The sequence below is a fragment of the Seriola aureovittata genome, chromosome 10 (assembly GCF_021018895.1).
Source record: "Seriola aureovittata isolate HTS-2021-v1 ecotype China chromosome 10, ASM2101889v1, whole genome shotgun sequence".
Taxonomy (NCBI): domain Eukaryota; kingdom Metazoa; phylum Chordata; class Actinopteri; order Carangiformes; family Carangidae; genus Seriola; species Seriola aureovittata.
This window is the reverse complement of record NC_079373.1, coordinates 295,516-308,498: the sequence shown is the minus strand read 5'-3', so window position 1 is coordinate 308,498 and position 12,983 is coordinate 295,516. Positions and strand designations below refer to the sequence as shown.

General features: G+C 42.2%; 1 protein-coding gene across 11 annotated transcripts in view; it reads right to left on the bottom strand.

Annotated features, from left to right (window-relative positions):
- The window catches only part of LOC130175857 (A-kinase anchor protein 13-like), a 68,727-nt gene extending 56,233 nt beyond the window's left edge, over window positions 1-12,494 (bottom strand). For all 11 annotated transcript variants that reach the window (XM_056386460.1, XM_056386461.1, XM_056386467.1 and 8 more), the window contains exons 1-5: window positions 12,425-12,494; window positions 11,991-12,234; window positions 11,049-11,241; window positions 1,899-2,109; window positions 86-833 (exon numbers count right to left, since the gene is read on the bottom strand). In XM_056386460.1, the coding sequence (XP_056242435.1) occupies window positions 86-833; window positions 1,899-2,109; window positions 11,049-11,241; window positions 11,991-12,171 (1,333 nt within the window). In that variant the 5' untranslated portion in view covers window positions 12,172-12,234; window positions 12,425-12,494. The remainder of the gene's footprint in view (window positions 1-85; window positions 834-1,898; window positions 2,110-11,048; window positions 11,242-11,990; window positions 12,235-12,424) is intronic.
- Between the last annotated feature and the right edge of the window lie 489 nt (window positions 12,495-12,983).

The following is a 12,983-nucleotide window of genomic DNA, read 5'->3' as shown; positions in this document are numbered from 1 at the left end:
CATGTGACAGAGTTTAAATTAACAAATGGAAGATCACTGGAAGAAGAACATTCTGAGTGGGAAACTCACTGAATGAGAAACTCACCTGTCCTCTGAGCAGCTGATCCCAGAGCTGAGGTCAACTGGTCTCGTCTTTCAGGGGGACTCTCTGTCTCTATCTCTGTCTCCGTCTCTGTTGCTCGTTCACATATCAGCACGTCTACTTCCCACTCCTCTCCTTCCTGTTTTTCTACCACGATGGTGGTAGGCAAGGCAACTGCCTTCCTGCCAGCGCACGTCCCATCACCACCTACTGCAGACTCTGGCTCACTGGGTAATGGAGTCCCTTGTGCTCCAGGACTGTGCAGAGTTTCTGTGGCTCCTCTGTCACCAAGCACTGATGCAACTGCTGAAACAGTTCCTTTTTTCTCTGGTCCACTTCCTGTTATCTTGGTGGACCCCCATGCAGTACCTGTACCAGCCTCCAGGGAGTTTCTATTAACTGCAAATTCTGCTGCACGTCTTTTTGTAGTTCTCTTTTTGTTTTCCCTGTTCCGGCCAGCAGGAGAGTTGGCAGCTGGTGTGGCCCTCAGTCCTTTCCCGGCTTCCTGGCTCTTACAACGGTGTCCTTTGGTACAGGATGTATGAGTGACAACAACAGGCCCTGCCCCTTCTTTTCTCTCGTCCAATGATGGAGTACTTCCCTGTTCCTCTGGTGCTGTGCTACAGTTCTCAGTGTTTACTACAGCCAGGCCTGCATCCTGCCTGGTCTCTAGTCTGCTGGAGCAGAGCTGGCGCGCACAGGCAGGGCTGACCAGGGTCGCAGTGGTGGTTCCAGCAAAACCAGACTCTACCTGCAATGAGAACATATACATATAGTCTCTGTGAGAGCTGTCAATCAAACTCTGATTCTGACTGACACACAGCCACAGACTGAGGGACAGCTGATGTTTAACTACAACACAGTCAGTTCACCTGATTGTGTCTTTCAGCTGTTTCTGATTCACCAGTGAGAAAATGTAGTGAGCTCACAATAACAATGACAACACATGACAGGGATAGGCAGAGGCTCAACAAACTGATCCGGAAAGTGAGCTCTGTCCTGGGCTGCCCCCTAGACTCCATTGAGGAAGTAGGTGACAGGAGGATGTTAGCTAAGCTGACATCCATCATGAACAATACCTCTCACCCTCTGCATGACACTGTAGGGTCTCTGAGTAGCTTCTTCAGCAGCAGACTTTTACATCCTCGCTGTAAGAAGGAGAGGTTCCGCAGGTCCTTCATTCCAGCAGCTGTCAGACTCCACAACTCCTGCTCTTCCTGACCATGTGCAAACTTGCACTTTTTCAGGTACATATCGTGTGTATTGTGTATATTGTATTTATTAGTGTATATTTGGTGTATTTTTGTTGTATATTTACATAGATGTTTATTTTTCTGCTGTGGTAAATGAATTTCCCAGTTGTGGGATAAATAAAGTTAATCTAATCTAATCTAACACACAGTAACCATGACAGCGGTATCACAGTACCGTCACATCAACTATGAATCCAGCTGGAGGGGCACAGTAAACACACACACACACACACACACACACACACACACACACACACACACACACAGTGAACTCAATCACACAAACTGCTGCTGAACTCGAACTTTATGAGAATCAGTTTCCTGATTGGTTTGTTCATATAGCTGACATCTCAGCTGCGTGTAGAGGGGCGGGCCACAGGGGGCTAAAAAGGTGTGGCAGCAGGACAGGTATATATGTACATGATGCAACACAAAGGCCTGACAGCAGCAATGTAAAAACCCTCTTTCTCTCAATCACAACACAACTGGAGAGTGACCATCATAAAGAGCAAAAGAAGCTAAAGCTAGCTGAACAAATCTGTTCCCAGTCAGTTGTCACTCACCTTTGAGTCTCTGTGGATCTGGATCAGTCTCCTCAGCTCCCTCACCTCCTCCTGTACGCTGTCTGTCTCTGAGCCCCCCTCCCTCTGCCAACAACCAGCAGATGTAAGGCTGTAGGTATCAAGGATGGCATGGTGCTGAAACATTCGGCCTTCTTGGTAAAAGTGCAGATCCTCCTTTGGTTCCACCTGGATACCTGAAGATGAGTCATACCTGTAATAACACCAAAGAAAACATCTAAGGAGAAACACATGACACATGACACAAATCCATATAACTCTCACCTGTTATCTCAGTGAGGATACATTATCAACACTGACCTCAGAAACCCAGAACTGGACTCAGACTTGTCCACCAGAAACTATGTCATGAAGAGGAGCAATTCACATTGATGAAGTCATGAAGTAACGCCCTCGTAAGGTAGGAGCAGGAGAGCAGTCAATCACCGCTCTGACGTCACCCTTCACCTGCCTGTTCACACACTGCTGTATCCTCACCACCGCTCTGAGTGTGTGTCTTCACACATCATATAAATATATATGTATATATATATATATATATATATCAAACATATATCAACCGGTGAACTTATTATCAATGTTTGACAGTTACAGCAGTCAACACTAATGAGTCAGTGTGTGGGAAGAACACAGAACCTGTTGAGCAGCCTGAGCACAGAAAGACACAGTCACTGCCCCCAGGTTGTCCTGCAGAGGCTTCCTGGTTTCTGTCCTCCCTGTCTGCAGCTCTGTTAGTCAGCACTGGTTCAGGACTGTGAGTCTGACACTTTTCTTCTTCAGCAAGGGGACTGACTCAGCTACTGTGACATCATCAATATGAGACAGACAGGGAAGAGAGGTTAGCTGAGGGGACTGTGAGGAGGAGACTCACTATCTCCACTATTTAACACACACAGTCTGAATGTTGTACTGGCACATCTGTGTGAGAAGAATCCTAACAATTAAACAGCAAATGAATATTATACAGTTTGTATGACTGTGTTTCCTCCATCCTCAAAAACACCTGAGCAGCAGCCATGACGAGAGTTGATCCAGTGATGAGGGAAGAAGCTACAGTGCTTCCTATCTTATTTCCTTTAGCATAGGAAAGACTGGACCTTCCTTTACCAAAGGAAAAGCAAAATGTCCAACAATTCATTGCCACAGAAACATGTTAAAATGACGCAGTATTGACCACAGCAGACCCACGTAAATGTAGAAACAACAGAGCAGCTGTTTTATGTTTGCGACACGATCCAGAACTGATGGAAATCCTTGTCTGATCAACTGAAGCCCAAATCCAGAAATATAGATTTATTCTCTTTAAATCCAGTTATGAGTCATCATGAAGAACAAGTATATTTAATTTATAGTTATCAATATAATCATCATAACAAAGTACTATAGCTTATACATAAATGGCATTAAAATTAATGTTCTGTAGTTGTATAGAAATCTCAAAAGCGACTATGACAGGAAACTATATATATACTGAATATAATCTGTTCTGGCCTCTTGCTCAGTTCCTTATTTCTATTTAATTATTATTTTAATGACTCTACTTTCTCTTTTTATATTTCTTTCATGTTTTCTTATTTCAACATTTCAGTCCTGTTTGTTTTGTTTTTGTGGTTAGGAAAGGAGGATTTATTATCCATTTATTATAAATAAATTAAGTTAAAAAAGGCTTTGTGTAAATGTAGTCAGATTCGTCAATTTGCCTTTTCCTAAGTCCTTATGAATTCGCCTTCACATCTTTCCTTGACCTCATGACATTTTCCATTGAGGTCAAGGAGAAGTGCTTAGAAAGGAAATTATTTTGACTTTTCAGCCGCAGCCCAGCTGTGTTTCCAGCTGTGTTGATTTCATAGCAGTCTTCTTTTTCACTGCGTTTATTGGAGCATGGCTGTAACTGTTGGTGCATTACCACCACCAGCTGTTGACCTGTGGAGAAGCAGGATGAGCTCCTGTGCACACATGATACAAACTCATAGAAAGCTTCCCTCTAAAACACCACCAGTCCCTTTAGTTTAATAAAGAAAACTTCATACATAGAATATAAATTATCATTAGAGAAGAGGACTGAGGGACAAGAGGAGGAACACTTTTTTGATTCTGTCAAACGATTCATCTCAGGTTTTCCAGTTGAGAATGATGCACCATCATTATGTTGGTTTAATTTTTTAAGTCAAAACTAGAAGCTCAGAAACTAGAAGCATGATATAACATGTATTTATATATTGGAGAGATAAGAATCAACATGTCCGTCCTTGTTATGATGCTCAGGTCTGTTAGTATTAGGTTATATTGAGACTGGTGTTAGAAGAACTAACTCTCAGCGACTCTATAAACCCACAGTAGTGATGGTCCAGTTAACAGTTCACAGTTATACTAATATCATCCTGAAAACAGATTCTCTCCTGGAAAAAAACGATCGAGCTGTACCAGAATTATCCTGAAATATGGTCACAGTCTCTGCGGTGTTCTTGACTTTATGATGTCACAGTGACCTTGATCTTTGACCATAAAATTCTAATCAGTTTCCTTCCTTTGCCTCCAATCTTAACAAAAATAAACGTATAAGTATTACTAGTCTCCAGAAAGAATTGTCATTGTTCTTGGACAGAATGTAACAAATAATCCAATCCAACTTGACATAGCTCAAAAAAGAGACTTTGCAATGAGTAAACTCAAGGGTCTTTTGAGAGAACAAACTGAGATAAATATAAACATAGCTTTCAGCCAAGTCATTTGATTTGTAGCAAAGTAAGGAAAAGTCATAAAATAGCAAATATCAGATCAAACGACAACAGTTAGTTCTGATCAAGTAATTTGATTGGACTAGAGGCATTCCATGAGTGCTGATATAGAGTATAACATCACTGGAATTTCTGACTACATGTATTACTCCTCTTCGCAGGTGATCTATTAACCATTAATCTGCACTACAATAACGGTCGTCATCTATCTTAGATTATAACAAACTTTGAAAAGATGAAAATATTTTCAAACATAACATTTGAATTAAATGATGTCTGGTCGTCAGAAGAGGATGAAGGGAAGAAGCCTGGATACTTCAGATCCCAACTGAGGTAACGTGTAGACAGAGTAGCAAGATAGTGTGCACTGTGCAGGTCAGGAAAATGTTTATGTGTTACTTAGCAACAGTCTAGTTGCAGAACTGTGTAAACTTGTGTTGCCGTTGCCAAATAGATGATGAAATAAACAAACAAATCCATAATCTGTTGTTGTTTATTTAACTAATATGGTGCTCGTAGAACTATTGTATAAAAGCAGCCTCGTACCTATGACCGAATCACAACCATGTTGATATTCAGTACAATATTACTCCCTCTCCTGTGATAGTAATTATAAAATAAAACATCACTTCTGATCCCAATGAAATTAACAATAGTTTCAAATCCTACTTTAAAGAACTTTATAAATATGAAATTATTTTTTATGACTCCAAAATGTTATTGCACCCCTCTGTCTATCCTAACTTCCACCAAAGGCCTCTGCTACTCTTGATGGACCTCTTACACTACAGGAACTTTATACAACGTTAACATCAATGAATAATGACAAATTAACAGGCATTGATGTACTACCTCCAGAATTCTATTTATCCTTTTGGCCTCAACTTGGCCCTTCACTTCTGAATATGATGAATATGACTTCAATTTCCAACGGATCTTTGTCTACTAATTCAAACATAGCTATTATTTCACTCCTACTGAAAAAAAACAAATCTCCTACAGTGTGTTCAAACTATAGGCCCGTGAGCTTACTTAATACTGAAATTAAACTTTATGCTAAGGTGTTAGCAAAGTAACAAACTCAAACCATTTATCAGAATCAGAATCAGAATGACTTACTATTAATCCCCTGTGGTAAATTGTTAGGGTTTATTTATTTATACCACACTGTATTCATAGTGTCTAGATTTTCAGCTGATAATGTCCAATCATTATTACATATAAATAATAATAAATAAACAAATTTTGAATGATGGGCTGGCAGCAAGTCCGTATAGCTCGTAGTTGTTTTTTTTTGCAATATATTTGTATGTCTAATTTTTGTCTAATTTTTTTTTGACTTTGACTGAGTTAAACATCCCATACCGGCTGAGCTGAAGAAGCTGTACCGTAGATGCAGAGCCCGGGCTAAGCTAAAGGCTAGGAGATGGAGATATAAGCCTTTTCTACCATCATCCACATGGGAAATGTCAACTCGACTGTACTATGTACTGAGGGAGTTCTCTCACATGGTCAGCATTGCTGTGTAGTGTACATACCTGGCCTGGCATCAGTCACAATCCCATTAAAGAAGTTCATTGTAAGGACATACAGAGTTATGGACCCAAAATTGACACTTTGTTACTCTTCCCACTATCCAACTATAACCAACTCTAACCAACTATCAAATTGATATGAAACAGAGACAAAGGACCCTTCTCTCATAAACAGACAATGCTCTTAGCATGTCAGAGAGAAACAGAACCAGACCAAGGGTCAAAGGGTCAGATAAAACAGTCGTGATCAATTCAGACTTTGCTCAAAGCTCAAAGTCCCAGCTCAGTAACTATGTAAACTCGTAGCTCTAGGTTGCTAGCCACAAACTCATGGCTCTTAGCCATTTTTGCACTTGATCGTTTTGTCCACGTCCTTTATTCTTTCTTTGCCACGTGATCCAAGTAACATTCTTTTTGTTTCCATGCACGATCTTTTATTTTTATAAGCCAAGTCATAACCAACTGAACCAAAGCAACAGAAGTGCCTCAGAGCAATTTTGTAACTTTTAATTATTATCAAGTTTTCCTTTTTGAAGGTTTTTGACAGTTTAGAGTCATCTGGTCAATTCCAGTCTCCTCTTAAGTTATCCAGTCAAAGGGAAGTGCCTTACAGTTTATTTCACATCAATCCGCAAGAGACGCCAGCAGATAACACATCTGACCATGACCGCTTGCAGAAGAGCCTATCAGAAATCAAGAGTGCCCGAGACAGAAAGTCTCCTGGCAAACTCCACCAGAGCTGAACCACTGAGACACCAGCAGAATCCATCACCGTGATAACAGGACACCAGGAGAATCCACCTAGGGTTACCATGGCAGCCCTAACCCACCTGGGTTCCAGCCAAGGATCTCCAGCTACAGCGCAACTCACAGTAGGCCGGTCTTAACACTCTGCTCATGAGTGGGTTGATGCCGAAATATAGTAATATATGATTACCAAATCTCATTCATAGACGTAGCATCATTAGCTGTATAGCCATAGTGTATAGCCATAACATATTCTCTCCCACCATTGCCAACTCATCACACTGCTCATTTCATTATTGTTTTCATCTTTAAGATTATTACACCTTGCATTTTCTCTGTAAATAGTAGTTTAGTTAATAGACTCCTTATTTACACCCAGTTGTTGTCCTGTTGTGTTCTGTTGTCGTAGAGACTGGAGTTCAACTGAATCGAGAAGTCATGGCTTCTGCAATTAGATTGATAAATTTATCAATGAAGTAATTCATTGTTGTCCTCCCAGAGGACTGGTGCCCCCTTTCAACGAGAGCAAATTCTAAATTATGGTGTTAACGCTACAGCTGTTTACATTTAACCACAAGTGGAGCCTATAGTCATGTGTGACGTCATTCATGGGACTATTGCGAGGGTACAGACCCAGCACTCTGATTTTTCATTGCAATATCGGGGGATTTTAACCATATCACTCTCACCTGACTGGCTTTACCTCTGACTGTCCCACAAAGGAAAATAAGACACTTGATCTGCTGTATGCAAATATCAAGATAGCCTACACTGCTTCAGCTCTAACACCATTTGGCAGATCAGATCATAATCTGGTTTTCCTTCAATCTTCCTATAAACCCTGTGTACTGAGGCTGGTCTACAACCACCCACTCATTCAGGCACTGGACCCCGGAGGCCACTGAGTCCCTATAGGACTGTTCTGAGTGCACAGATTTGAATGTTCTGTTGCAGTCACAGGGAAGTTATAACAGCAAGGACCCTGACCTTGATAAAATGGTTGAATGTACCTCAGACTACAATAACTTCTTTATGGACACTGTAATACCAGCAAGAACTGTACACTGCTTTCCAAACAATAAACCCTGGATCACAAGTAACATCAAGACCCTCCTCAACCAGAAAAAGGAGGCCTTCAGGGATGGAGACAGGGAGAAGCTCAGGTGTGTGCAACATGAGCTGGATAGAAGATTAAAGCATGCGCAGGAGGACTGGACTCTAGACTCACTCAGGACTGTTGTTGAGAGATGCATGCAATGTAAGATGGAGGCCATCTTGGACGATACCAACCACCCTCTCCACAAAATTCTGGCAGGACAGAGAAGCAGCCACAGCTGCAGCAAACGTTCCATCTCGCTATGCTGTAGAACAGAGAGGTTCAGGAGATCCTTCATTCCCACTGCATTGAAGGCATATACAGTGCATCTGGAAAGTATTCACACCCCTTCACTTTCCCCACATTTTGTTATGTTACAGCCTTATTCCAATATGGATTAAATTTTTTTTCTCATCAATCTACACACAATATCCCATAATGACAAAGCGAAAAAGGTTTTTTAGAAATTCTTGCAAATTTATTAAAAAATAAAAAATGTCACACCCTTTGCTATGACACTCAAAAGTGAGCTTAGGTGCATCCTGTTTCCACTGATCATCCTTGAGATGTTTCTACAACTTGATTGGAGTCTACCTGTAGTAAATTTAGTTGATTGGACATGATTTGGAAAGGCACACACCTGTCTATATAAGGTCCCACTGTTTACAGTGCATGTCAGAGCAGAAACCAAGCCATGAAGTCAAAGGAATTGTCTATAAACCTCCGAAACAGGATTATATCGAGGTACAGATCTGGGGAAGATGCTTTGACAGTTATCAAATCATAACGATGGCAGATTTACTCGTTTTGGAGGAACAATAAGCGTGTGTCAGACGTGAGCGCACGGATCTCCTCATGGAGAGTGATGCTTGGCTGATAAGTCGCTTTCGGCTCCCAAGACATGTCATCATCGAGTTATGCAACAATTTAGATGCCCGTTTGAAGAGGGAAAACAGACGGTCAAATGCCTGGGTTTTTGGCCACCGCGACCTTATAGCGGGAGATCTCCCAGCCAACCATCAGCAGGACGATACCAGCAGTGTTGGCATCGTCTCCCGAAGGTACATTCGGTTCCCATACAATGATGCCCAGCAATCTGTGATTAAAAGGCAATTTTATGAGATTGCTGGGTTTCCAAATTTGGTTGGAGCAACTGAATGCACTCATGTGCGTCTGAAGGCACCATCCATGAATGATTCCGCATTCATCAATCGCAAAAACTACCACTCTATAAATGTACAGGTGATTTGTGATGCCAAGCTATCACTTTAAAACGTGGTGGCCAGGTGACCGGGACACACACGATTCTTTTATTTTTCAAAACAGCTGTGTTGGCGCGCGGCTGCAGGAGGGGGCGCTGCAGAGCCAAACTCATCTCCGTCACCCTCTTCCACACAGCGGTTTTATGAGCTCCTTTGATCCCACGTTTCAAACTGCCAAAAAGCACATCCTTATTTTGCGCCACCTCGGATGTCAGGATGTCGATCTCCATCTCTGAAAAGTTTCGTTTTTTGCCAGTAACGCTTCTCTCCATGTTTGACCTTAGTGGGCGAGGCCTCCGAACCAGGAATATTTAAGGGCGTAACATGTTAATGGCGATCGAATTCAGCCGCCGCATTTATCGAGACCCGATCATTCGTACGCTGGGATTGGTCCGATACAAATGTTTCATGAATCACACGTGTATCCTATCGTACGACCAATTCTGCACTCAGATCTGCGCCTGTTTTCCACGCAAGATTGATAAATGAGGGCCAATGAGTGGAATCCATGCGACCCTCAACTTTAACAAGATTCCCAGTACAGGCACTGGCCACACAGCCCCACAGCATGTTGGAACCTCCACCAAATTTTACTGTGGGTAGCAAGTGTTTTTCTTGGAATGCTGTGTTCTTTCGCCGCCATGCATAACGCCCCTTGTTATGACCAAATCACTCAATCTTTGTTTCATCAGTCCACAAACCCTTATTCCAAAATGAAGCTGGCTTGTCCAAATGTGCTTTTGCATACCTCAAGTGACTCTGTTTGTGGTGTGTGTGCAGAAAAGGCTTCTTCTGCATCACTCTCCCATACAGCTTCTCCTTGTGCAAAGTGCGCTGAATTGTTGAACGATGCACAGTGACACCATCTGCAGCGAGATGATGTTGTAGGTCTTTGGAGGTGGTCTGTGGGTTGTCTTTGACCACTCTCACCATCCTTCGTCTTCGCCTCTCCGATACTTTTCTTGGCCTGCCACTTCTGGCCTTAACAAGAACTGTGCCTGTGGTCTTCCATTTCCTCACTATGTTCCTCACAGTGGAAACTGAAAGCTGAAATCTCTGAGATAGCTTTTTGTAGCCTTCCCCTAAACCATTATGTTGAACAGTCTTTGTTTTCAGGTCATTTGAGAGTTGTTTTGAGGCCCCCATGTTGCCACTCTTGAGAGGAGAGTCAAAGAGAAGAACAACTTGCAATTGGCCACCTTAAATACCTGTTCTCATGATTGGATGCACCTGTCTATGAAGCTCAATGCTTAATTATCTCACCAAACCAATTTTGTGTTCCAATTAATCAGTGCTAAGTAGTTACAGGTATTCAAATCAAAAAAATGACAAGGGTGCCCAAATTTTTCTATTTTTCAAGTCTGATTTAATTTCATACAACTTAATATTGCTACACTAAAAGTCTTTGTCTGGAAAATACCCCAGTACACAGCTTTTATTAGAAAATGAATGGCATGCCACTGTGATCATTTTCTGTGAAGACGGAGTAAACTATTATGCAGCCTCAGAGGGGTGCCTAAACTTTTTCATACCACTGTATGTACACACATATATTGACAAACACAATCAGATCACAAAAAAACTTCTAATCAGTTTCTCAGAGTCCAAGTGAAGTTTGTACCCAATTTGAAGAAGTTCCCTCCTGTGATATCACATTCATGAAGAGGGACCACCTGAAAACCTAAAGCCACAGAGGCACAGAAACAGCTTCTCTCTATAGCAGCTCTTCTTAAACTGAGATATGAGACACTCACGCAGTGAAGAGCTCCACCAGCTGCTGATGTCCTCTGCTCTCTGCCACACATACTGCAGTCCGTCCCAGAGTGTCCGTCCTGCTCAGAGCCTCCCGGCATCCTGGCTGCTGCAGGAGCAACGAGGCCACCGTCCTCAGACCGTAATTAGCAGCCAGGTGCAGGAGGCGGGAGAGCTGCTGGCTCTGAGAGGCAGCTGGAGAGGAATGAACAAGAGAGCATGAGGGGGGCGTCAGCTGATAAGACTGCACAGACAGAGTCAGTGATATTAATCTGTGGTACTGCTTTATAACTGATATTGGTTTTTTATTTAAACCTAGACATTCCAGTCATGGGACTGAGTTTAAATATGAAAGACGTTCTATCATCTGGTCATATCTGATCTTTTCAACATTGTTTTCACGAGGTACTTTTTAGTCCTGTTATTACATTAATGTCACACCAATGTATATATTTGCTTTGGTTTGCGCTCATTTAAATTATGCTGATAAAGAATTAACACACAGTCCATCAATTTAAAAACAAAGGATTTTCCACATTTCCTCTGTTTCATGACTTCTTGTCATGTTTCCAAAAGTGTTTCTAGACATATTTGTGGAAACAGTGTCTGAAAGCATCAAGCTTCTGAGTGGGTGTCCCCATGGCAACAGCTGAGTGCTGACTGAGAGCCTTTGTTGCTAGGAGCCTTTGTTGCCATTGTTGTGTTAAAAATTCCCAGTTAAGTGGTCTGTCCCTTTACAACAATCAAGACATCCTGCTGCTGAGTTTCTACTCCACTGGTTAGCCTCACAGGCTGGCTAATGCTAACGCTGGCTAATGCCAACATGGTGGTGGCTGCCATGGGTCAGTGACTTCAGCACTCAGAGTCGTGGAGTAACACAGACCAGAGGACACAAGCAAACAGTGACTGACAGTGACTTTAAAAATAAGAGCATGCTAACTCACCGCTGCGGCTGTCCAGCAGGGTTGGCACATCCATCCAGGTCTCCTTGTGTGTCTCTGTGTTGCGTCTGTCTGTGTCACTATGAGTGTGCGTCTCTGTCGCTGTGATAGTATGTGCCTGGTGACACATCTGCCTGTCCACATCTGTGTGTGTGTGTGTTTGTGCAGTCCTGTGGTGGGGCATGCTGAGGTGTTTCAGGGCCAGAGGCAGGCTCTGATCCAACCTCTCACACTCTCTCAGAGGAATCTGACACACACAGACACACACAGACACACACAGACACACAGATAGAGACACAGATAGAGACACAGACACACACACACAGACAAAGAAAAAATATACACAGGTCAAAGGTGACACTCGTCTTATGTCTTTCCTGAAGCAACATGCAAACCATTTTACTGAATAAATATATATGCAACTCCCAGCTCTTTACCTGCTCATCATCAAATAGTAAAACTTTCTGAGGAGCTGTGCTGTCAAGCAGGAAGCGGGCCACGTCGAGGGCCAAGTCCTACACACCACAAACACATTGATTCTGGCATCATTATTCTGAAAAATCTTTCAAATTACTGTTTGGTTTTCTCAGTGCATTTTAATGACATCGTAATACTCTCATTCAAGACTTCACATGTGCACCCAGAGCAGGGCTGAGACCACGGCTGATGTTTTTAAGAAGACCAGGTCCAAACACAGTATCTGTCTGGACTGTGCCTGGTCAATGATGGAGGACATAGTTGAAAATTGTTGTGGAGCTGCTGGAACCAACTGACATCATCACGTTGTATCATCATTGACATGTTTTTCTGTTTCTGTTGTCATGACAATAGAACAAGTTTGAAACAGTGTCAGAAATGTGGCTCATTAATAATAATAATAATAATAATAATAATACATTTTATTTAAAGGCGCCTTTTTGGCACTCAAGGACACCGATTAAGATGACATGTTAACCAACAGTCTCTTCCAAGCTGCTGCTCTGCTGCTGCTATAAT